The sequence below is a fragment of the Mytilus californianus genome, unplaced genomic scaffold, assembly GCF_021869535.1.
Source record: "Mytilus californianus isolate M0D057914Y unplaced genomic scaffold, xbMytCali1.0.p SCAF_5, whole genome shotgun sequence".
Taxonomy (NCBI): domain Eukaryota; kingdom Metazoa; phylum Mollusca; class Bivalvia; order Mytilida; family Mytilidae; genus Mytilus; species Mytilus californianus.
Genome location: NW_026262701.1, coordinates 109,718,425 through 109,744,184, shown reverse-complemented (window position 1 = coordinate 109,744,184; position 25,760 = coordinate 109,718,425). Strand labels below are relative to the sequence as shown.

The following is a 25,760-nucleotide window of genomic DNA, read 5'->3' as shown; positions in this document are numbered from 1 at the left end:
AAAAAGGAAAAAAAAAAAATCCCCCCCCCAAATTTTTTGAACCCCCTTATGATTCATCACCCCCAAACTCAATCCCAGCTTTCCCTTTGTGGTATGGTACCTTGCAGTACAATTTCAGAGAGATCCATACACTTGAACACAAGTTATTGTCTGGAAACTAAAAAAATGCTTATTTTTGGCCCCTTTTTCCTAAACGTTTTGGGCAATTACCCCCAAACTCAATTCCAGCTTTCCCTTTGTGATATGGAACCTTGTAGTACAATTTCAGAAAGATCCATACACTTACACACAAGTTATTATCATGAAACTAGAAAAATGCTTGTTTTTTGCCCCTTTTTTGGCCCCTATTTCCTAATATTTTGAGGCAATTAACCCCAAAATCAATCCCAGCATTCCCTGTGTGATATGGAACCTTGTGGTACAATTTCAGAGAGATCCATACACTTGAACACAAGTTATTGTCTGGAAACTAGAAAAATGCTTATTTTTGGCCCCTTTTTGGCCCCTTATTCCTAAACGTTTTGGGCAATTACCCCCAAACTCAATTCCAGCTTTCCCTTTGTGATATGGAACCTTGTAGTACAATTTCAGAAAGATCCATACACTTACACACAAGTTATTGTCATGAAACTAGAAAAATGCTTGTTTTTTGCCCCTTTTTTTGCCCCTAATTCCTAATATTTTGAGGCAATTACCCCCAAAATTAATCCCAGCATTCCCTGTGTGATATGGAACCTTGTGGTACAATGTCAGAGAGATCCATACACTAACACACAAGTTATGTCTGGAAGTTACAAAAATGCTTATTTTTGGCCCCTAATTCCTTAACTGTTAGTACCATAACCCCCAAAATCAATCCCAACCTTCCTTTTGTGGTATTGAACCTTATGGTGAAATTTCATAGAGATCCATTCACATAAACTAAAGTTAGAGTGCGAAAACCAATGTGTCTTTGGATGACGACGACGACGCCAACGTCATACCAATATACGACCGCAAAAAAATTTTGAGGCCGTATAAAAAGGACAGATAACTCTGGAAATTACAAGATAATTGGAAAAATAGTATATAAAATATTACAATGGAAACTGTAAAGGACTTACTGATGTATAGCCGCCGCCAGAGGAATGTGAATCATCATCAACATCATTTTCTCTATTGTCTCTTGTCTGAAATATATATCAAATTATTATATTCATTGTGATTTATTATGTAATTTACTAGTATTTGATTGTAATACTCTTTTTCCCAGAGCATCTGATAATCAGGCCTATTCTGATGAAGTTTTAAGCTTATAAAAAAATTTCTAATCATGATAATTTACACTACCCTGGTAAGTTGTGTATTTCACAAATAATTAAAACAGGGTTATTCAAGAACTAACTGTAAGGTTTGGGTAAAAGGCATGTAATTATAATAATAGAGGTGTAGTAGAGTTAGTAGCAACTTCTCAAACAAAATTGTTTTGAATTTCTAATTAAAATTGAATGCATGGGTGGAGGTTATAGAAAAAGGACCTTTTACGTGTTTTAACACTGCCCTCTCATTAATTTTGGATCAATGGTGATTAGTTATCTACCATTTTAAACCAGATTGTACTCGTTGCATTGATTCATTTGCTAGACATTTATAACGTGTTGAGTGTCTAAAGCATTAAAGAATTTGTTCATCCTACCGTTTTGTGAAATATAGCTTCATTTATCTGTGTACATGACAGCTAACCTCACAAAAGCTCAGTAAACATACAATTATTTTAGAAATCTGAGCTTTAAACAAACAGATTAGGATAATTATAAACTCTACTCTGTTGTTGTCCAGGAACAGATAACATTAAACAAGACATATTGTTCACATCTTTGTCTCTTGGTCTTTATAAGTAGAGACTTGTCTCATTGGCAATCATACCACATCTCATAATGTTCAAATAGTGCACTCTTTCCCTTTGTCTCTGAGGATAGTTGTCTCATTGCTTTTATAAAGAGTTGATATATCTCACTAGAATTTATAAAGGAGCCCACAATACACACATTACAGGACTTGTGTTGGTGAAATGTCCAATAAATTCTCTGTAGAGGTCAAATACTGAGACAAATTGAAGCAACCAATACAGATCAAATGGTATCTGCATGTGTACATTCTGATGAGTTTTATATGTATAGAACAAATCAGGATTTTTTTACTCTCATTTTAAAATTATTTTTGTTGAACAATGAAAAACTTGTGTATCGATGATGAAAAGAAACCATAAAAAGGCTATACAAAACTATAAATGACTCAATGAACCAGAAAAACATTTGCTAGTGATACTAGATTTAGAACTTTGTGAAATCTGGAATTTGACAAAAATGCATTTGCACACCTTGTTCTGTGATGATTTTTCTTTGTGATGTTATAAAACATGGAGATTATTGTTTACAAATTTCTTAAGGTGCTAATAAGAATGAGGATGAGAATCATGACAAAGCAATGTACAGTGACTGTTTTAGGAAGTCAATAGGTCACAAAATATTGTCAAGGCACAGATTCTAAAATTGCAATACAGTGTTTTCTATTAAATACTGTAAAGAATGAGAAGATCTGTACTTTTTTTCCATATATTTACATAAATAAATCAACAAGATGCACTAGAAAATTTATAACTTCTACATGTATGATAAAATGTGTCATGCAAATAAATGCAACTATCGTGTAAACTCTAAAATATATTTTCAAACACACAATTAGCTGTGTTCTTTGCATTAAAGTTTGGTACTGGATTTTGTTTGGATAGCAAATGTAGAGATTTTATATTCTTTCATTAAAACAATAAAAACAAATTTTGAAATGTTAAGAAATCTATCATTTTCTAGAAACATGCAGGTATCTACAAACTGAATGTTCATGCTTTCTAACTCTTTTTTTGGAAGTTAAGCCAATGCATGCAAGGGTTATGCTCATTGCTGAAGGATGCAGGGTTTCCTATAGGTGCTTACATCCAAGTCATATAGACTATGATGGATAGTTGTCTCATTGGGAATCATACCACATCTAATAGACAATTTCACTATATCTATGGAAATGTCATAATGACAACATTTATAAGTCATTGCTAGTATATCTAAATGTTAAATCATTTAATATCAATCCCATTAGATTTTCATCATAAGCATTGCATTCATATAGATCTAGCAGAAATAATGATAAACGATGAAGTAAATGCCAGTTTAAACATTTTGAAAAAGTCACTCTGGAATGAATATATCTTTTAACATAAGATAATAAAAAATTTTCAACATGATTATAATGTGTATATAAGAACAAAAGCTGATGTCAAGTATATATCAATGACAGCAACCCAACATTTAATAAAATGCTTTGCAGGGAGCAGCTGGATACGACAGCAGAGGTCTAACCCTGAACAGTTGGGGCAAGTATGGAAACTACATTAAATATTCAAGCTTGATACAGCTTTGAATTTCGATTGTGATTAAATATCTTACATAGCATAGGTTTCTGACACAGAATGAATGTGGTCTAAGAACTTAAAAATTTTATATTCGACATTTACTTATTATGGTCCAATATCCAAAATCTAATTACATGGTTAGATTCAGCATATCAAAGAACCCCAAGCATTCTCTTTTTGATGAAATCAAACCAAGTTTAATTTTGGACCCTGATTTGAACCAACTTGAAAACTGGGCCCAAAATCAAAAATCTAAATACATGTTTACAATCAGCATATCAAAGAACTCAAAGAATTTAATTTTGGACCCTTTGGACCTTAATGTGGACCAATTTGAAAACTGGGCCCAAAATAAAAAATCTTATAATTACACAGTTAGATTCAGCATATCAAAGAACCCAAGGAGTTTAATTTTTGTTGAAATCAAACAAAGTTTAATTTTGAACCCTTTGGACCTTAATTTGGACCAATTTGAAAACTGGACCCAAATTCAAAATCTAAATACATTGATAGACTCAGCACATCAAAGAACCACAAAAATTCAATTTTTGCTGAAATCAAACAAAGTTTAATTTTGGACCCTTTGGACCAATTTAAAAACAGGGCCCACAATCCAAAATCTATATCTAAAATAAAGATTCAGCATATTAAAGAACCCCAAGAATTCAAGACTTTTATTTAAACCCCTTGAAATTGGCCAAGAAATAAGCAATTTGAAAAGTATTGTTTTTGGCCCCTAATTCCTAATTGGTTAGGGCCATAACCCCCAAAATCAATCCCCACCTTCCTTTAATTAGAGGTATATAACCATGTGGTACAATTTCATAGAGATCCATAAACTTATACTCAAGTTATTGTCCGGAAACCAGACAATCCTTGTTTTTGGCCCCTAATTCCTAAATGGTTTGGGAAAATCATTCACAACCTTACTTTTGAGGTACATGTATGGAAACCTTGTGATACAATTTCATAGAGATGTATACGCTTATACATGTTATACACAAGTTATTGTCTTGAAACAAGAAAAATGCTTGTTTTTGGTCCCTAATTTTTAAAAAGTGAGACCCCCAAATTCAATCCCAATCTTCCTTTTGTGGTATGGAACCTTGTGGTACAATTTCGTAGAGATCCATACACTTATACACAAGTAATTGTCTACAAACCAAATGTGTCGGATGACGTAGAGGACGACGACTCCATACCATTATACAGCCGCAAATTTTTGCGGTCATATAAAATCCAATAGACAGTATAAAACAACCAAATGACAAGCCTCCTGATTAGGGAGAGGCACATGAATATGTTGTAGAGCTACTTGTTTTTTTCTAGATCTCAACCCTCCCCCTTTTAATCACTTCCAGTTGACTAACAACAAGAGGCTCTCAAGAGCCTGAATCGCTCACCTGTAATTTTTTGCTTAAATCTTTCATCAATGATTATTTTTGCTTTTTAATATATATTAATGAGTGGCTTAAAAATTCCATTGAGATGTTCTTTGTATCTGTCATATTTTCTCCAAAAGCAAAGAAATACATTTTATCCCTATATTCCATTTTAGCCATAGTGGCTATGTTTCTTGACATACAAGAAAATAAAATACAAAATTTATTCTAGATACTCTGAAACTCATTCAGCCTAAGTTTGGCTGAAATTGATTCAGCAGTTTCAAAGGAGAAGATTTTTTTAAAGTAAGCAAACTAGATGAACAAATTGTGAAAAATTGTCTTTAAAGGGCAATAACTCCTTAAGGACACATTTGACAACTTTGGTCATCATATTAACTTATTTGTAGATCTTAATTTGATGAACATTTTTGCTGTTCACAGTTCATCTTTATCATTAATAATATTCAAGATAATAACCAAAAACTGCAAAATTCCTTAAAATTACCAATTTAGTGGCAGCAACCCAACAATGGACTGTTAGATTCGTCTGAAAATTTCATGGCTGATGGAACTTGGCCTAATGAACATTTTAAGTTCTCATCAGATTTGCTCTAACTGCTTAAGTGTTTGAGATATATTAGCCAAAAACTGCATTTTACCCCTATGTTTTAATTTTAGCCATGGCGGCCATGTTTTTGACGAAACAGAAAATAAAACACAATCTTTATTCTAAATACCCTAAGGATCAATCAGCTTAAGTTTGGTTGGAATTGGTTCAGTGGTTTCAGAGGAGAAGATTTTTTAAAGTTAGAAAACATGATGAACAAATTGTGTAAAATTGTCCTTAAAGGGCAATAATTCTTTAAGGTGTCAATTGACAATTTTGGTCATATTAAACTTATTTGTAGATCTTACTTTGCTGAACATATTTGCTGTTTACAGTTTATCTTTATCATTAATACTATTCAAGATAATAACCAAAAACTGCAAAATGTCCTTAAAATTACCAATTTAGTGGCAGCAACCCAACAATGGATTATTAGATTCATCTGAAAATTTCAGCGCTGATAGAACTTTACCTTACAAACACTTTTACCCTATGTCAGATTTGCTCTAACTGCTTTGGTTTTTGAGATATAAGCCAAAAACTGCATTTTACCCCTATGTTCTATTTTTAGCCATGGCGGCCATGTTTTTTGACGAAACAGAAAATAAAACACAACCTTTATTCTAGATACCCTAAGGATCATTCAGCTTAAGTTTGGTTGGAATTGGTTCTGTAGTTTCAGAGGAGAAGATGTTTGAAATAGTTTACACCAGACGGACAACGACGACAGACGACAATGGACGCCAAGTGATGGCTAAAGCTCAGCGTTCCTTCGGAACGGTGAGCTAAAAAGTCCATTAAAGAATGTTCTACAATTAAAATCAGTACAGCAAAAAGCAATTAAATGCAAGACATGTATGATTTTTCATCAAAAAGAGTATGATAATTCTAATGATATCCTGAAATGATTCTTGAATCATATAATGATTTAAAGCAATCTAAGCGATAGCTTAAGATGTTTCGTTTATTGGTAGTATAAATATACTGTGCTTTATGATATGCCTATTTTTATTTGGGGCATACTGTGAACTCACTTATTTTGGATTTTGAAGTGTGTAATTGTGGTTATAACAAATTCTTCATATAATTCTACACAAAATTTATTTTTTGTTGAAGTTATTGGTTCTCCTATACCCATTGCATGAAATCATGAAAATAAGATCCCCATGGATAAATAATAAATCCACAGGATAGCTCATTTTATTACTGCATACATGTCTTAAAACTTCTATTAACGGTACACAGCAATTTTTTGTATGAACATTTCAAGTTTATGTTAACCATATAATATCACTCTTATTGATTTGTTCGTAAAAATTAAAAACAATATTTCGATTGTAAAACTTTAAAATTAACTTTTCTTCTATAAAATTATTTTATTTATCATGTGACCATCCATCTTGTAAATAGAGAATATCATATAGCTTTTTCAATATCATACCTTTATCAACTAGAGACACCAATGTAATACCAAGAGCTCTGCTCGAGGGATTATATTAGTTGAGGATTGATACGGTGTGTGATATTGAAAAAAAGCAAAATCATATACACTTTATTATATACATGTACCTCAAGTACAACTAATTTAGATTTTTTTCATGAGACGTGATGTCATACATAATAGGGGTTAGAAAAAGCCTTTGTAACCATGACTGATATTGATTACGTGATGTCATACATATAGGAATTTGATAAAGCCTTTGCAACCGTGACTGATATGTATATCATCACAGATGGCGGAAACAGCACGATTGCCATTCAGTGTATTACACATACAATTTACCTGTATTTACTACTAAGTATATAATAAATGAAAACAATACTTCATAAACTTGGTGTGCCCAAATCACTTTTACATAAAACATAGCACATCTAAAGCACTTCTCTAGATTTACCTTCATCAAGAACACTCATACCCAAAACTTTGATAGCCAAGGATGTATAAATATCGGAAAAACATGTATTGAGCTGTAAGACCAAAAGAGATCTTAAGAGAATAGCCAAAGTGATCTAAGGTAAACTTGTATGATGGTATTATTGGTCTTCTATTTTTGCTATATTTTATCCTTTAGCTCTACATGGTGATTTTGCCAAGCATTATTCACAAATGTTCACTATTTTTACATGTTATATTTTTAGTATATGTGTACACTGGTGTATATAAACTATAAAAAAAAATTGAAAACCTAATAGGAAAAAAATTGTTTACATGTCTGGTGATATCCTTTCGTCGTAAATTTGGTTCACTTGTCAGCTGTAATTCACTTTCCGACTGTATTTTGTTCAAATGTTTGGCTCGATCTTTGACACTGATCACAGAATCATTGACATCCTCTTTTGATTTGGACATTTGCTCATTTGGCTGAGGATCTGAGGAATTCTGGGAAGTCTGAAAGTAACAATTGTTAGTACAAAACCATGCATTAAATATACAGACAGAAAAACATTACACAAAAATACTGTAAACAGATGTAGACAATCAACAAGGTTTGAATATCGAAACAAATGTTAACATGCAACATATTTTGACATGTTTTTAGCTGTAAATTGTACACCTACTTATATTTATACTTCATGTAATGAGAAAAATATTTTCAATTAAATAATTTCATAGATTTATTCAGTAATATTAACCATATACATGTATATGTTATTGACATAAAGTGGAAGGATTTGTTTTCTACTATCCAAAACGGCTGTAAATTATTCACATACATGTACTAGCTTTGATTGCAATGTTTCAAGGCCTATAAGTTTGTAGAGCAAGTATGTAAGGTCACAAAGAAATATTCTCATATGAAACAATTTATTTTTTGTTTACGTTCACAACTATTCATCTTCTTAGTGTTTTAAACAGTCCATCTCAGTTCCAATATTTTGGCCCAGTTTGCAAGTTTAGTTTAGGAATAAGCACAACTGAAGAACTCATTATTTAGACAATGATTGATACATACTATTGTGTTATTGTGAAGTCATTATTATTCGTGATATACCAATTTTCGTGGATATCGTGGGTTAAGGGAAGAAATTAATCCATTGTAACTGAATTCTGTCTAGAATTAACAAAATAATATATGACGCATGCATTGATTAATATTCAATTTATGTACTGTCACAACTGTATTACACACAAAAAAGCAAAATGCAATACATAAGATACATACTCAAATCAATCCAAACAGACAAATATTCAAAATACAAAAAAAAAAAATATCTGCAATATGCATAAGCGATTTCAATTTTAAAGATGTTTTATTTCATAATTTTTGCAATTAAAAAATAAGTATCTAAACTTACTTTTAAGCAGTCTTTAACCCTTGTAGCCAATGATTGCCACATTTTATTATTAATTAATAAAATATAACATATGTTACACTATGATTTTAATGAATTCTATGTTGAATAACAGCTGTTACAATTGTAATTTTGGTCAATACACCACATAAACATGATAAAAGAATATTCTATATATTGATCAAACATTGATATAATCTATTTTTAGAGATATAAAGGGACACACAGAAGTACACTGTTTACAATCTTGTCGTAGTAGGTAACATTTTTTATATTATTCAGGATCTTACTAAATATGCTAAATAAGACTTAGTAACAAATGGATGCAATTTCTCAGGTAATTGATTCAATTTTTCTTCATACACATGTTGAATGATGGATGTGTTTATTACCTAAATAACTGATTTTTACACTTTATTTTATTCAGATTCTACTGTAAACTGATTGATGAACCTCACTGATATTGTTCAACTATATATTCAATTAACACTGCCTCTTTTTTTAATGCTATTTCAAAAACTTGTCATTTATTTCTTTTCTTTTCACAAAATGATGAGTTCTTCTCTATACAATCCTTCTAAATTAAGGAAATTTCATATCCTTTAGCTTAAAAAAAAGTTTGATGGCACATACATTTAAATTTTTTTCAAATCATAGAAAATAAATTTTTGCATCTATGAATAACATGACTATATATAGATTCTATTCATCTAAAATCCCTAAACCACTTTAAGAAAAATAGTTTGATGCTATCTACATTGTACATGATTACACAATACCAGACAGATATCTAGGATGGTTTCCCAAACTTACAGTAGAAGATGCTAGAGATGAAGCAGACAGTGTATCCATACTTCCTCTTAATGATGATGTTTCAGAGTTATTGTCCTTAACACTCAGATGACCTTCACTTCTGACCTTTGACATCCCACCACCATCGAAGTCATCTCCAGAAAGTTTGTCTGGAGGTTCAGACATAGCCCTGTCAGTTTGGTTCTCATTGTCAGGTCTATATCTCTTCTTTAAAACAAGAACTTTCTCTCCTTTCTGCAAAATTAAATGTTACAAAAATTGAGGATAGTGTACATGGTTTACATGTATTAAGGTGTAATACCACCATTGATTTTCCCCTATTAGTCTTTGTTAAATTTGCACTTTTCAAAAAATTGTGCAGAATTTATCTTTGTTTCAAATAAAGAAATACTTGGCATGAGTAAAGTTTGATCCTGTCCAGTACTATAGAAAAAATTTCACATAACATTTCATTGCATATAAGAAAATAACCATCACTGGAAGTTAACCAATCAAATTTTCCCCCTTTTTTAACCTGTATGCAAGCTTTAGTAACCATGTAACCTCAAGTTTCCAAAATATTTCATAGAAACCCCAAATAAAAAAATAATGGTGCTTTGAAATACCCAAGATATATGTTTAAGACCCAGAAATGTTTTACTGCAATGAAATGTAGGATCAATTACCTACAACTGTCAAATTCAAGGGAATATTTTTTTTCGACCTATTTTCGTATGCAACCGGATGTGACGTACTATGATTTGGTGGTATTACACCTAAAGAAGACTTTTTTGTTAAATAAACTGAATGTGACTTTTTTCCTTTGTTATACTGGTTATTTCAAGCATTCCTGTCAAGTTTTGTCATAATCAGTTCAATAGTTTGGGAAAAATCTAGTATAATGTAAGGCGACATCTGCAGCGATTCGAGCTAAATTTCTTCGAAAAATCCAAACCAAGCCGCATCATGATAGAATATAGTGTGGACCAATAAATGATCAAATATTTATCTCATCTGCCTACAAACAGTTGGATATGATACAAAAGATGACTTTAGGATGATAAATACTACCAATGGACCTCTTTGTCTTCCTTATAAGGTCTCTTTTGGTCCATTTATACCTCTCATTTCCTCAAAATTTCTACTTTATATGCCAATAAATAAAAATTTTGGGGTAACTTTCACTCATTTATGATAGAAATGTTATAATAAATGATAAATTGAAGTATTCAAGCTGAATGAACTATCCGTATAAAAGTTTACTGTCTCCAAGGAGGTTTCAATAAGTCCTTACGTAAAACTTAAATTTACGCCGCGTTCCAGAGAGGGACATAAAAAGCTTCTCTTTTGGTGAATAATTTGTTGTTACTGCTTTAAAAATAATTTCATTTACTTAAAACTATATATTTATTAAAGTATTTCTTAGGAAAAATTTTCTAGTATAGCAGAATATAAGAAAAAAGGAGAAAAAGCTCCCCAAAACTCTAAGTATGGCTTATTCTGTCAACTAATATTCATGGTAAAGTCCTATTTCAAGGAAATTTTCTCATAAAATGTGTTTTGGAGACTCAATCCACTCAGAATATTTCATTATTAGTAATATTTCACTTAAATAGCAAGAAATTTTAACACATGAGAGTACTCACAAGGTCAAATGTGCATGTACAGCTTCCCATATTAGGTGTAATACCACCATTGATTTTCCCCTATTAGTCTTTGTTAAATTTGCACTTTTCAAAAAATTGTGCAGAATTTATCTTTGTTTCAAATAAAGAAATACTTGGCATGAGTAAAGTTTGATCCTGTCCAGTACTATAGAAAAAATTTCACATAACATTTCATTGCATATAAGAAAATAACCATCACTGGAAGTTAACCAATCAAATTTTCCCCCTTTTTTAACCTGTATGCAAGCTTTAGTAACCATGTAACCTCAAGTTTCCAAAATATTTCATAGAAACCCCAAATAAAAAAATAATGGTGCTTTGAAATACCCAAGATATATGTTTATGACCCAGAAATGTTTTACTGCAATGAAATGTAGGATCAATTACCTACAACTGTCAAATTCAAGGGAATATTTTTTTTCGACCTATTTTCGTATGCAACCGGATGTGACGTACTATGATTTGGTGGTATTACACCTAAAGTGTCCTAGCTATACATAAATAAAAGGGCACAAATCCCATCTGCTTTCTCAGTGCTCAATAAAGCTATTTCTGTTCACCCCTCTACTTTCTCAGTGCTCCCCACAGCTGTTCACCCCTCTACCCTTAAAGGTCTGTCCTATGATCTTTGTTTTCTGATGGAAAATTAATACTTTTTAATTATCTACTAGAAAAAACTTTTTATGCCAAACTTTTATTTCAAATTCCGTTTATTTCTAATACTGTGGAATCATTATTTTTCATCGGAAACCAATTTTCGTAAATTTCCTGGGTACTGGTGAAACACGAATTTAAATGTTCAACGAACTGCAAATTTTCTATAGGGCTGTATGCAGACTTTGGCAAAACCACGAAATTAAATATCCACGAAAATGCAGGTTTTCATCAATCCACGAAAATTGGTACCCACGAAAATAAATGAATCCACAGTATGTAAGCTGACTTTAATCAATTCACGGCAAAATAACATTGCATTGACCCAAAAGTTATTTTTACCCATGGCCAGTTACAAACACACAAACTTTTTTATAGTCTTTATCATGTTTATCAGCATCATATCTGTAAATACAAACATATAACGTTTGTACTAAAAAAATAATATAACATGGTATTTCTTAATCTACCTTTTATCATGTTTATTGAACCAAAAAGTAAAATAAAAAAAATACCAAACTCCAAGGAAAATTCAAAACAGAAAGTCCCTTATCAAATGGCAAAATCAAAAGCTCAAACACATCAAATGAAGGGAAAACAACTGTCATATTCCTGATTTGGTACAGGCATTTTCTTATGTAGCAAATGGTGGATTAAACCTGGTTTTATAGCTAGCTAAACCTCTCACTTGTATGACAGTCACATATAATTCCATTATATTGACAACAATGTGTGAACAAAACAAAAAGACATAATATATATATATATAAGAAAATGTCAAAAATAGGAGTACAGCAGTCAACAGAAAAATGATACTTTCCAACTCAGGGAATATCTAATTTCAACAGCAAGGGCAACAGGCGCAGTGGTTCCCAAGGCTTTCAGAAATCAACTGGACATTTGGTCCAGTAACCATTTTTTTTAACTGGACCAGACTCTTTTTTATAGCACATTTACACATATTGTTAGGACAAAATTTAAAATTTTACTGGTTATTTGGTTTAGTAATGCAAAACTGGACCAAATAACCAGTAAAATATTGAATTTTGTCCTAACCATATGTGTAAATGTCCTATAAAAAACAGGAAACCAATTTTTATTGGACTTTGCCTAATGTCCAGCTTCTTAGGAATGACTGCAGGTGTGATATACATGTACTCACTAATTCAGTTAAAATGGTTCTTTCTTCTGCTCATTTAAAATTTCTAAATAATAACTGGCCTCCCACAAATACTGCAGATTTCAATTATATTTTAAGATGACTCTTCACATATCCTATGAGGAGTGTTATTTCTGATTATACTACTTTCTTGAGCGAAAGTATCTAACCAACAGCTATAGCTCCTTCAGCTAGCCTCCTGTAGTATTTCCAAATAATGTGCTGTTTATTTCTTTCCTTGTACAAAATAGTGGTCATTCTGTAGCTACACAGTGCAGGTCTTTTTTATTTTTTCGATTCATGGTCTAATTAGGTTAACATGGTAAAGGGGAAAAGGTTATTGCATGTTAAACTGGTTCAATGCCACCACATTTTGTGTCTGTACCAAGTCAGGCTATCTGGACCTTGTAGTTGTTCATTGTGTTCATACATTGTACTTGTTTTTCTTTGTATGTCTTTTTTTCCAGAGGAGTTGGGTGTTGATGGTTGATATGGTCTGTTGGCCTAGTATTCTTTTTCTTTATATTTTATTCAATCTCAATTTTTCTATTTATAAACATGATCAAGTTGTCCCTTTTCAGACAAGAAACAGTGGTAAAATGTCCTTCATCTTAAAGTTGGTACCCTCTACCCTTAAATCCTACCTACAATGACCTAGAATACTTTCATACATTTTTCTGGATAAATGAAGTAAAAATCATGTAAATATTGGCACTTACAAATGTATGTCATGTAAAGAAATTTCACAGTGCTCTGCCTCAAAAACATAATTTTAAAATAATTTGCACAAACTCTAGAAATTTACCGTAGTATTTTAATAATATTCATAACTCTACAATGTTCCAAGAACATGAAGAAAAGTGTCCTAATATATTACAAGATTTTCTGAGCACACCTGAACAATCGAACTTTTTTTTAATTGACTTTTCACTTTACCTCATCTACTTTAATTGTTGCTAGTGTGTTGACATAATCTTTGAATTTCTCTCTGTTCTGAACTGAAAAATAGAAAAAAGATGTTGTACAATGTACAAAACAACAAATTAATTGATCAGTCTGATATATACATAGTCATGATAGTATTATCATATATATTAACTATATAATACAATGTATACATTAGTCCATTAAGCTGATGGTCTATCAAAAGCCTAGGGGATTCACACCTTAGTAATTCTTCTTATTACCGGTAGCTTTTTTAAAGGAAATCTTTACTTATTTACCTAACATATTTGATGATATTTCTGACAAAGAAAATATTTTTATAATGCACCAGAAATTCCATTTGAAGTCTTTAGTAGTCAATACAAGTACATGTAAATTAACCATTAGCTTTTCTGTATATAGATATAAGAAGATGTGGTATGAGTGCCAATGAGACAACTCTCCATCTAAGTCACAATTTGTAAAAGTAAACCATTATAGGTCAAATTACGGCCTTCAACATGGAGTCTTGGCTCACACCGAACAGCAAGCTACAATGTAGCTATAAAGGGACCCAAAAATGACTAGTATGTACTTTTTTTGAAGTGTATTTATTTTCACTATTTCACCAAAGCTATATATTTTGCAGCTTGCATGCATAATAAATACCATTTAATGAATATCACCGGAATTTACAACTGCACATGCATCATTACTTTGTTTGCCTTACATAACCTTATCAAACTGTGAAACTGTTAACGTAACACTAGTGATCCATACAGAAAAATCAATTTAAGATTAACCACAACAGAGAATGCCCCAAGCCAAATATTATTTAAAGCTTTATTGTGTAACTAATGTTCAATTTAATCAGATAATAACCTCTAATGAACAGACGACTAAGTTGATGATTGAAATATCTTTGATTATTTTGTTTCATATAACTTTTAAACAAATAAAGACTAAATTAATGAACATTTTAAAATATTAAGTCAATTATGTTTTGACATGAAACGCAAAATTAAATACAGGCAATTTCATCGACAATGCCAAATTCGTGGAAATCAGTACTCTCGAAAAAAAGTACATATGCAGTATTTGAATCAACTGTTATATTGTAGTAAACAATGGTAAATATACAACAGTCAGGGGACTTATTGAAATAGGTGATTTTTAAATCACTTATTTAAGTAGCAAATTCGAAGTTTTGTCACAAATTGTGATTTTGTAGTTTTACCAAAATTTTAAACACATAGGTTTAGATAATATCTTTTCATTAGTAAAATTGAAAAAAATGAACTTTTTGCTTCTTTTAAGCAGCAAGGTTTATGCCTTTGATGCAATCATTTAGCTGCAAATTCTATTTTAGTTGAAAAAATGCTATAAAAATGGCTTTACATAATGAACTGATACTTTCTTAACAGATTTTTCCCAGCAGTGGGAGTATTTTTCCTGTAAAATTCAAGGTTTCATCTTATAGATTATGTAATAAAATTCTACTGTTCGCCATCAAAATTTCACTGTTGGGGGGTGTTGATATTAGTGGGGGTAATTAAAATAATGATACTTAAAGAAGTGATTTTTTGGAAGGAAATTGAGGTATGATACTTAAACAAGTGATTTTTATGTCATTATCCTAGATTTAGTACAAGGTCATCACCTGACATGACCCAGTCATCCAATCAACACAGATGTTGGTTCTGATAATTTTAGCAACATAATTAGTCCCTGGATCATTAGTATTCTATATTTAAAGCTACAATAAAATCAAATCACTTAGTCTAGTGATTAATTTGTACTACTTAAATAGGTGATAATTAAAGAAAAACAACTCTTATTTCCAACCTTTATGGACATAATGTTACTTGAATCAGTGATTTAGAAAATCACTCATTTGAGTAAGTCCCCTGACTGTACAATGTAATGTTTAACTTGAATAAGTAATTTTGAAAAGTAATCCCCCTGACTGTCTACATACACTTTAAAATGCCAAATGGAGACAATTTGTATGGCTCAATACAGCTAATATAGCTTAATTCAGCTACATGTACATATACACAAACTGAATGGACTAAACCCTATGGCCTAAAGTTTCAATGCATTTGGTGAAAATGTAGGTTTTACCACGGCTTTCATATTGTCAAGAATCTATTCAATTTTTGGCAACTGATCTGAAACTGCTATCTCCATATTGTTCAAAATTTTAAACTTCTTAAGCAAATTTAACATTTACCTGAGCGTACTGCTACTGCATACTTGCAATCGGTCAAAATCTTGTTCTAAAGCCAAATTGCAGAAATACATCTACATGCTAAATTTTTTTGAAACATTATTAGAAATATTTGTAGTTGTAATGCCTAGAACTGCCTGAACTGTATGGGCTACTGTAATCTCTTGACCTCATTAATGTGCCAACAGAAAATATTGAGAGCAATGATTGCAGAGATTGTTGTAAAAAGAACTATCTCTTCTTATAGGACTTAAAGTTGCTCAAAACTGAAGCAAAAAGTTAATTTCTACATCTTAATAACACAGTACAAGGAAAACCACATAGCATTTGGGAAGTTGTGGTACAAAGCCAGTCCAACTAATTATGACGTCTTGAAAGGCTTTTTTAATTTTTTTCTGTGACGCCTTCCTACGAGGAAAGGCTATTTTACGAGGAAGGCGTCACAGAAAAAAAATTAAAATAGCTTTCAAGACGTCATAATTATTTGGACTAGTTGTTGCCAGGTGCCGATTTACCAACTTAGCCAAAGTGATTAAAAATAAAATTCGTTGTTACCATGGACATTTAACACTGATCAGCATATGGAGGTCATATTGGAAAGCATTATTTCCATATGGCATCCTTAAAGATTTAAAGAGAACAGTAAACAGGTAAATACTAAAATAGTGACGATGATGAAGCGCCCGTTGTAATCTGCCACTGTACACTCATGACACTAACTTTACTATTTTATTTCATACCTTTGAATTCTGGATCATTTAAAAACGTTTTAAACTTTGTAACAAGTTCATGATTTGTCACTTTACATCCATTTTTAATGATAAAATCTTTCACTATTTCTTCTGTAAACCCGGAAGCCATTTCTGAAAAACAAACTACGGAACAATACCGGACCAACCACCAACTGAGCTGAGTTTTCGATTTCTGCCATTTTTGGGACAATTCTATTGATCTTTAGAGATATCTATAGTTTGTTTGCATAGGGTACATACTTTGTTGTACAGTAGGCATTAGTTGTAACATATTTATGCAATTTGCACAAAAGATATCAATTTTTTTTGTCTAGTTTGTATACAAAGGGGAGACAAATCTAAACTTATGTTTTTAGTTCACTAAATGATATTTCCTACATATTTTTATTTCTTCTTTCGGTTTTCAGTAGTCCTTCAATATCTGAAGATTATATACTGTTATAGTTGGAACGATTATTTACAGCAAAACTTCTATTTTCTAGACAGATATTAATTTTTTTCGCGATAATCATAAAATTTTGGCAACAATCATATTTATCAAAAAATGATTTTAAGACATATATTTGGTCAAACGTGTGAGTGAAATACCAGCCATTGGTATAACTCATTTAATGGCCATATTATGTATAATAATAAACTACTTTTTTACTGACATGCTGCATGTACATGTAATATAAACCTTTTTGTTTATAGTTTGAAAAATGTATCTTTTTGAAATGAAGATTTTATTGAAAAGGAAAGTCAAATATTGAAATAGTTATCAAAGGTATCAGGATTATAATTTAATACACCAGACGCGCGTTTCATCTACGTAAGACTCATCAGTGACGCTCAGATCAAAATAGTTATAAAGCCAAACAAGAACAAAGTTGAAGAGCATTGAGGACCCAAAATTCCAAAAAGTTGTGCCAAATACGGCTAAGGTAATCTATTCCTGGAATAAGAAAATCCTTAGTTTTCCGAAAAATTCGAAGTTTTGTAACAGGAAATCTATAAAAATGACCATATAATTGAAACTGAGATATTGAAAATTTAAAGAATTCACAGAAGGATGGAGTGGTGGCCATTGTCATGATTGTGTTGGGATGGTTGATACTTTTTTTTTACTTTCTTTTTTAAAGTACAATAAAGTACATTGTAAAATGATAATGCAACAAAACATTTATGACAATCTAAAAATGATTTAATTACTTGATAGAGCATGTAGAGTATTGCAGGTCTTTTTTCATAAATATATTATTCTGTGATTTATAGATATAACTTTTTTAAAATGGACTTTGATATAAAAATAAGAACATGTGGTATGATTGCCAATGAGACAACTCTCCACAAGAGACCAAATGACACAGAAATTAACAACTATAGGTCACCGAACGGCAATCAACAATGAGCAAAGCCCATACCGCATATTTAGCTATAAAAGGCCCCAAAATGACAAATGTAAAACAATTCAAATGAGAAAACTGATGGCCTAATTTATTTACAAAATAATGAACGAAAAAATCAAAAATGTTACACAACAACAAACAACAACCACTGAATTACAGGCTCCTCAGACTTGGGACAGGCACATACAGAATGTGGCGGGGTTAAACTAGTTTGCTGGTGCCAAACCCTCCCCCTAACCTGGGACAATGGTGCAACGGCACAACACAAGAATAAACTATACAAAACAATAAACAAAAAACAAATATGAGAAACAGCAATAAACAACAACAACTAAATTACAGCTCTCCTGACTTGGCATAATCAGATTTAAAAAAATTAAATCTCTGGTGCCACTGACAAAGTTTAGACCATTTCAATAAAAAGTTATTTTTTTTTAGACCAAATTGAATATAATGATAATGTTGGGAAACCCTCATATTGTATTCATAGTCATAATTCTCCAAAGACAGATGCTAATTTCTTTTTTTACGAAAGCTGATGAAATTTAATAGTTTTAAAGGTCATAGAGATACATAAAACTTTACTTACTCAGATATGTAAATAGTAAGTTATTTATAAGTTTCTATCATGGCCCTTATCTTTAATCTTAAGATTGTATTCCCCCAGTTTGAATGTTCAAGAAAAATGGACAGCTACATTGTTCATATTGTAGCTCATAGCTGTACGGTCTGAAGAATAATCTTTCTCAATTCTCCTTATTTAAAAGCTCTGTGCCTTTTACTTAGCATCTGTATGTCTTCTATTTTCAGTAAATGTATGGAAGAACTCAAGCTTTCCTTATTTTCACCGTAAACATTCTCACGATTTTTGTTGTTGTTATTGGTTTCAGGTTGGTGTACCTTGATGACATATAAAATAGTAAATCTACAAAACTGGGCAAAGCAGTATGTGTTGGATCCATACTCACAAAACAGGGGCAGTAAGTGTGCTGTACCTACTGCTGGAGGAAATGAGAATAATTATAATGAAGTCTATCCCGGATTATTCCTTGGAGACAGGTATATATTTATGCAATACTAACTTGTTTCATCAGAAGGCATTCATTAATGTTACGTAAGTTAATTACTTTTGTGCTTATTCACCAACCAATATTGAAACTGAGTTTGGTATTTTTGTGATAGTTTAAAAATGTAAGAACTTTGCATGGATCTCTATGCCATCAAGTATGTCAGTCAGTGGGAATTTGGTTTGACATTGAGTCCTTGCAAAATGCTCCACAATAAGAAATGACAGTTATTTAACAACTACTATATCAATGGAAACCAGAATGATATTTTATATACACATTTACTCATATGAGCATCTGATTGTAAGAGATCCTTGTTTAAATTTATAGAAGTGGAAAACTTATGCAGAACTCAGAAGTGAAAAATTTCTACATTGAAAATTTACTGTATTGACTTTATATGCATGTCAGTTATAAATACATTTTTAGGAAAATAGCCATGGACAAAAACAGTCTAAAAGAACTTGGAATCACACATGTAATTAATTGCGCTCAGGGTCAACGGTCAATATTTGTAAATACAGATGCCAAGTATTACAAAGACATGGGAATCAAATTTTATGGTATTAAAGCCTCGGACACAGAGTCATTTGATATATCAAAGTTTTTCAGGCCTACTGCAAATATTATACAGCAAGCTCTGGAAAAGGGAGGTAATTATAACAACGTCAGTTTTATACTAAATGGCACTTTTAAACTTTTTTTTCCTTTTAAATTCTGTCCAGTTTGTTCTGGGCATTGCATGAGATTGTGTCATGTTGTGCTGTGTATAATATTGCTGTATATGAATTCTTCTATAAAGTACAACCATCAATATTTTAAGTGAAATACTGTTATGACTGTACAAGAATCAAAAATGTTCATGAGTCGTTTCGATCACATTGTATTAAATAGTTTTATTTGCACCTTCCAATCGTTTATATTTTCATGAATGTAATGAAGAAAATAAAGCATCTTCAAAATCAGACCATATGATATGTCCACATCTGTTATTACGGGGGAAACAAGAAAAGTAAAAGATTGGTTTTGTTCTTAAGAGGTAACAGATGAATGGTAGATTGCAGAGTACACTATCACAGTACATTAGTAGCGTTGCTCACAAATTCTCTGCCAGGTTAAATTGTCAATGTGCATTTAGGGTCAATATATTAATTGTTGTATAGGAAAAACACAATTATATCTTACTGTGGAGGCAATAGAGTGAACTTATCCTGCTTATAATTCCTCTTCTGTCTTCCTTAGTTGAACAGTAAACACACAAGATTATTATATGTCATCATAGAATTATCAATTTATTATATAAGACATATCTGTATCACATGTGCTTACTGTAAAGTGATGCCAATGACAAGTTTTATTGGCACAAATGAAAAAAAAATTAGTGATACTGTTTACAATAAGAAAGTGCTGGCGCAATGAAAGACAAATTTATACAAATGAAATGTCAATTGACACAAATGGAAAATGCCTGTGACTTTTTTTATTGCTAATTAGTAAAATAACTCAAATTTTTTTCTCAAATATTTTAAGTAATTAACAATGATAATATATAGTTATTATCCTATTGAGGTCAGAGAAATTGTTTCATAGAAGAGATAGGGGATACTTTTGTTTTTAGTTTAAATGCAGATAATAGGATTTGGAATTGATAAGTATGCAGTGAATAGAAAAACAATAGATATGGGGTATTCATCCATGACACAAAATCAGTACATGCACAGCAAAAAACACACAAAAAGCAAAGGAACAGTGCTTTTATTGCTGTTCTTCATCTTAAAGTAACAGTGAGGCCTTCAACACAGAGCAAGAAAAGTTTAGTTCACAGTATTGCCCTTGTAGATTTAGTAGACTATTTAATAATACTACATGATTCCTTTATTTTTTAGGTAAAGTATTAGTTCACTGTGTGTCAGGTGTAAGTAGGTCTGCTACTATAATTATTGCCTTTTTAATGTTGAAACGAAGAATGACGTTCCGAGAAGCTATCAAGTCTGTCAGAGAAAAACGTTGTATCTGTCCGAATGACGGCTTCATGACCCAGCTATGTGTCTTACACCATGAACTGTTTGGAGTCCAAGAACTACCAAACAGAAGAAGTCATAAATGTATTATATTGTGAATATTATAAATGTGTGAAAAACTGTGTGTAGTATTTGAAAAGTAAAATGTTGAAAGACCTTGTACTTTTTTCAACAAAAATTTTGATTGAGTGTATATATATATATATTGATAAGGGATTAATGAGGTTACCACCAGGGGCACACTATGAAGCCTTTCCGAAATGGTGATAGATCAGGAGTGTTTCCAAAATTGTCAAATAATTCTCAATGGAAAAGCAAGGGCTTTTGTAAAAGTAAAATTTAATGATTAATCATACAGATTAGTTTCACAAGACTGTAAATGCAGGAATCTATGAATGGCTATATACCTTATGATCATCTAAAATATGTGATAAAAGTTAATGTGATAAAAGTCTTATATAGAATAAACTGATATTATCAAAAAATGTTTTTTTTGGAATTGAATGCATAGGGGCATTTTCCCATTTATTGATATATTGTAATCATCTTAATGTACATCATTCCAGAAATATTGAATTGTTCCAATAATTCCTACATACACATTCCCAATAAGGACTCATTAATCCCTGGTGTAAATGTCTTGGTTTAGAGTAGATTTGACCATTACAATGATATTATTATTCAAATTTGTAATGAAATGTTTGTAAGATGATTTTTAAAGGGGCACTAGCTGTCAAATTCATGTTCACCGATTTGACTCAAATTCTCATATTTGATTTATAACAACGTAAAACATTTATCCAAACTATTAAAAGTCTAAAATAAACAGTTAACAGGACATGGGCATGATAACACGTAGCTTCGATTTGTGTGTATTTTAGTCTAGACGCCATCTAATTAACTATCGAGTTGACCTCCAAAGTCATCCGATGACCATATAAGCAATGTAAACATAAATAAAGATATAAATAGATTAAGCGAACTCATGCTATTGGATTTTTCTAGGTCTGTTTAATTTCATATTATAGAATAAAAATATATGTTTATCATCGTTTTTACCTGTATAAGAATGATTTTTTGTGGATCGGATCAGTCAATCAAATGATTTACCTTTGTTTCACTTTCAATGTTGACATTCTTTTCCTTTAAATAACTTTACACATACAATTCACGTGTTATCCATCTCTAGCTAAGGGTTAAATTGAAGTTCACATGAATACGGATTCAATGAGGTCGAATTGTTCACTTTCAAGTGAATAATTCATCATCAATGTTTCTTAGCTTATTTTGACAAAATTGAACCATACTGGTGGCTAAAAGTGAATTATTATTTCACTATTTCACTTTCATTAATGATTGAACAAAAAAAAATCATATATTAGATTTTTTATATATCTCGTAGCTAGTGCCCCTTTAAGAAAAAAAATCCCTTAAATAAGCTTAACTCTAACTTTATTAATTTTTTTCACATTTTTTCATATTCTGTTAAATGCCATTTCAGATTGAGATAGCCTTTGGACATCAGTATTTGTACCATATATTTCCTTATGTATTTTAAATTTTTTTTTATTATCTGGCTGAGACCTAGTTTTTGTAAGTGAAAGTAGTTTTTTCTGTATTTTTTTTATTTCTGATTTTCCTTCAGTTATGCTTGAATAGTTGTAGATGTTATTCTTATGTTCTTTCATTTTTCAACCTGGATCAAATATAAAATGTATCATTTACAATACCCATGTTAATCTTGTTATGTTAATTTACTTATCCCTTGCTTGAAAGGAAAGCATATATAAAAAGAAGATGTGATAAATTTTTTCTGCAACTTAAAAAAAATTGTTTTAAAATCAGATTAAATAATGGAAATATCTACATTAGTATGACTTAGTATGAACTTAAAAAATATCATCTAAAATGTTAAACTACGCAAAGATCAAATGAGCATTCTATAGTTGTATACATCTTCTTTCTTTGGTCTCTAGGTGACAGTTGTCTTATTGGCAAATACCACATCTCCTTTTTTATAAGCCAAACCTACACCAAGAGTTTAATCCACAACATTGTTGAACGCAAGTCACCCTATTGATTTGCCTTTCTCTATGGATCTGCATGTGAATTTTCATGTAAATAAATGAATTACATACTGTGTTAAGCAGTTTCTGTGAAAAAAAGACTGATCAGTTGCAATCCAAGATATAATTTAGAATTTTTATATTTCCATGCTTCCTTAAGACAGGAAGATCACATTTGCTTGGTATTGGATAATTTTTCATTTGATATACTGATATTCTGTTCTCTGTGTTATGTGATGCATTTTTCAGCTTAATTTGCTTTATATGTGGTGTAGGTTTTGGGGGTCATCCTTATATATAAAACTGTCACATGGTTTTATGGGGTATTGTTGTACCTGAATAATTACCTTTTTTACAGTATTATATAATTAAATACCGGTATTATGTTTTGAAAGTAGTCAACTTTTAAAATCAATTATTTAAATGTTAGTATATTATGAAATATAATTAATATTCAATGACAATTTTTCTGGAGGTAAAAAGTATACAAAATTTGATAAACATTAATGCATCAAGACTCATCAGCAGAAATTGACCCAAAAATTTATATATTGATCCATTAAGGGAGGATTTGTTTAGATTAATACATTTTCAGAAGTGGTAGAATTGTAAGTTTACCAAAGTTTGATATATAAGCTCTTTGTAGTGTATCCTGAAAGATTTAGCTTTTGAATCTCATATTCAATTGTTGTACTCTGAAATAACGATCTTGTTTGCATTATTTTTGTCAGATAAGCAGCTGAAGAAAAACTCTCAAGTTTATTTTCTTGTGCTGTAATGTAGTGATATGTTCTCTTTTATTGTTAAATTAGCTCTTTAACAAAAATTAAAATTTTCTGCTCTGTATTATCTTTTTACTAAGAGTGTATGCTTCATCTATTAAACTATTGAAGATAAGATGTCCAACAATTAACTTTTGTTTTTGTGGACAAGTTTATATTAAAAATGTGCAATAAAACAGCTTAGAAATATTGTATTATCAATGAACATTTTTTTGTTTATTATTTTCTTTAATTAATGCATCCTTACTTTAAACATACCAAAACTAATGGAAGATTTATGTTTCATACAGTATTCAAAATTCTTGTTCTTTATTAACAGACTGATGTTAAAATATCAATATTATACTCACTAGAAATTGGTAAACCTACAAACAAAAGTTTTAATTGAACACATTAGATGTATATCAAAATGGCAGGTGTTTTATTTTGATTTTGCCAAACTGAGATGAGCAAATTTTATTTTGTAACTAAATTAAATGTATATCAAAATGGCAGGTGTTTTATTTTGATTTTGCCAAACTGAGATGAGCAAATTTTATTTTGTAGCTAAATAAAGTTATGATGTTTTGATATTTCTGTTATAGTTACTGCAATTTCTTTTAAATAAAGACTTTATAAGAGGGTCTGGGTGGGATTTACAGACTAGAGAATAATAACTAATAAAATAACGAGAAAAATGAGTCAAAAAGATAATGAAAAGAGAATAATGGGGTGCAAAAGAATAAAGAACAACTGTGAAAAATTAAAGAATTAGATAATAAAATACTGATTATAGAAATGAACAATGTACAGAATAAAGAAATCATGTAATAAATATGATAATGCTAATAGTAAAATAATTTTCATGGGAATTTTACAGAATAAGCATTATTTTTAAAAACAAAGAAAAATGCAAAAAAAAAAATTAAATATACAGAAATGGAGGACTCCCATCCAGATCCTTATATAGATAATTCCATAGCTAGCTAGACAAAGAAAAATGCTAAAAAAAAATTAAATATACAGAAATGAAGGACTCCCATCCAGACCCTTATATAGATAATTCCGTAGCTAGATAGATAGGTCATACTGTCGGACATAATCCAATTCTTTCAGGATTAATCATCTTTATGTATAAAAAGAATGTTAAGGACAGATCCATTGAAAAGAAGAGCTCTTTATAAATAAAACATAGAAAATAATTCATTGGCAACATTTCAGCAAAAATTTGCCTGCAAGAAATTTAGTACAAGAAATTTGGTACAAGTTGTTTAATTTCAATGAAAACTTTTTAACAATGTAGTTTTGACTTCTACACATTATGTTAATATATACTTTTACATGTGTATTGGGTAGTCCCATAATTATACTTGATGACTTTACATTATGTGTTCCTTTTGCAGGAATTACCCATATTTACTTATGTTTTTTTATTATATAATTATAGTTTTGTTTACCTTTGTTGTTTTTTATTGTTTGAATTACATTTTTTATTGGTTGTCATGGTTTCTGTGATATGCTGTGAAATAAATAAATATATAAACATCA

General features: G+C 30.8%; 1 protein-coding gene and 1 long non-coding RNA gene across 4 annotated transcripts in view; one reads left to right on the top strand and one right to left on the bottom strand.

Annotated features, from left to right (window-relative positions):
- Nucleotides 1-17,053, bottom strand: part of LOC127700563 (uncharacterized) — a 22,444-nt gene extending 5,391 nt beyond the window's left edge. Inside the window, exons 1-5 of the mRNA XM_052204118.1 lie at nucleotides 16,898-17,053; nucleotides 13,940-14,001; nucleotides 9,545-9,778; nucleotides 7,647-7,826; nucleotides 1,104-1,169 (exon numbers count right to left, since the gene is read on the bottom strand). Of these exons, the coding sequence (XP_052060078.1) occupies nucleotides 1,104-1,169; nucleotides 7,647-7,826; nucleotides 9,545-9,778; nucleotides 13,940-14,001; nucleotides 16,898-17,018 (663 nt within the window). The 5' untranslated portion in view covers nucleotides 17,019-17,053. The remainder of the gene's footprint in view (nucleotides 1-1,103; nucleotides 1,170-7,646; nucleotides 7,827-9,544; nucleotides 9,779-13,939; nucleotides 14,002-16,897) is intronic.
- Nucleotides 8,943-25,760, top strand: LOC127700565 (uncharacterized). 3 transcript variants are annotated; one of them, XR_007981639.1, is made up of 4 exons: nucleotides 8,943-8,986; nucleotides 19,188-19,356; nucleotides 19,794-20,017; nucleotides 21,251-25,760. It is a non-coding gene; the product is annotated as an uncharacterized LOC127700565 (long non-coding RNA). The 3 variants fall into 3 exon arrangements; XR_007981640.1 differs by having other exon boundaries at nucleotides 8,986-9,068; XR_007981638.1 differs by lacking the exon at nucleotides 8,943-8,986 and adding an exon at nucleotides 17,036-17,141.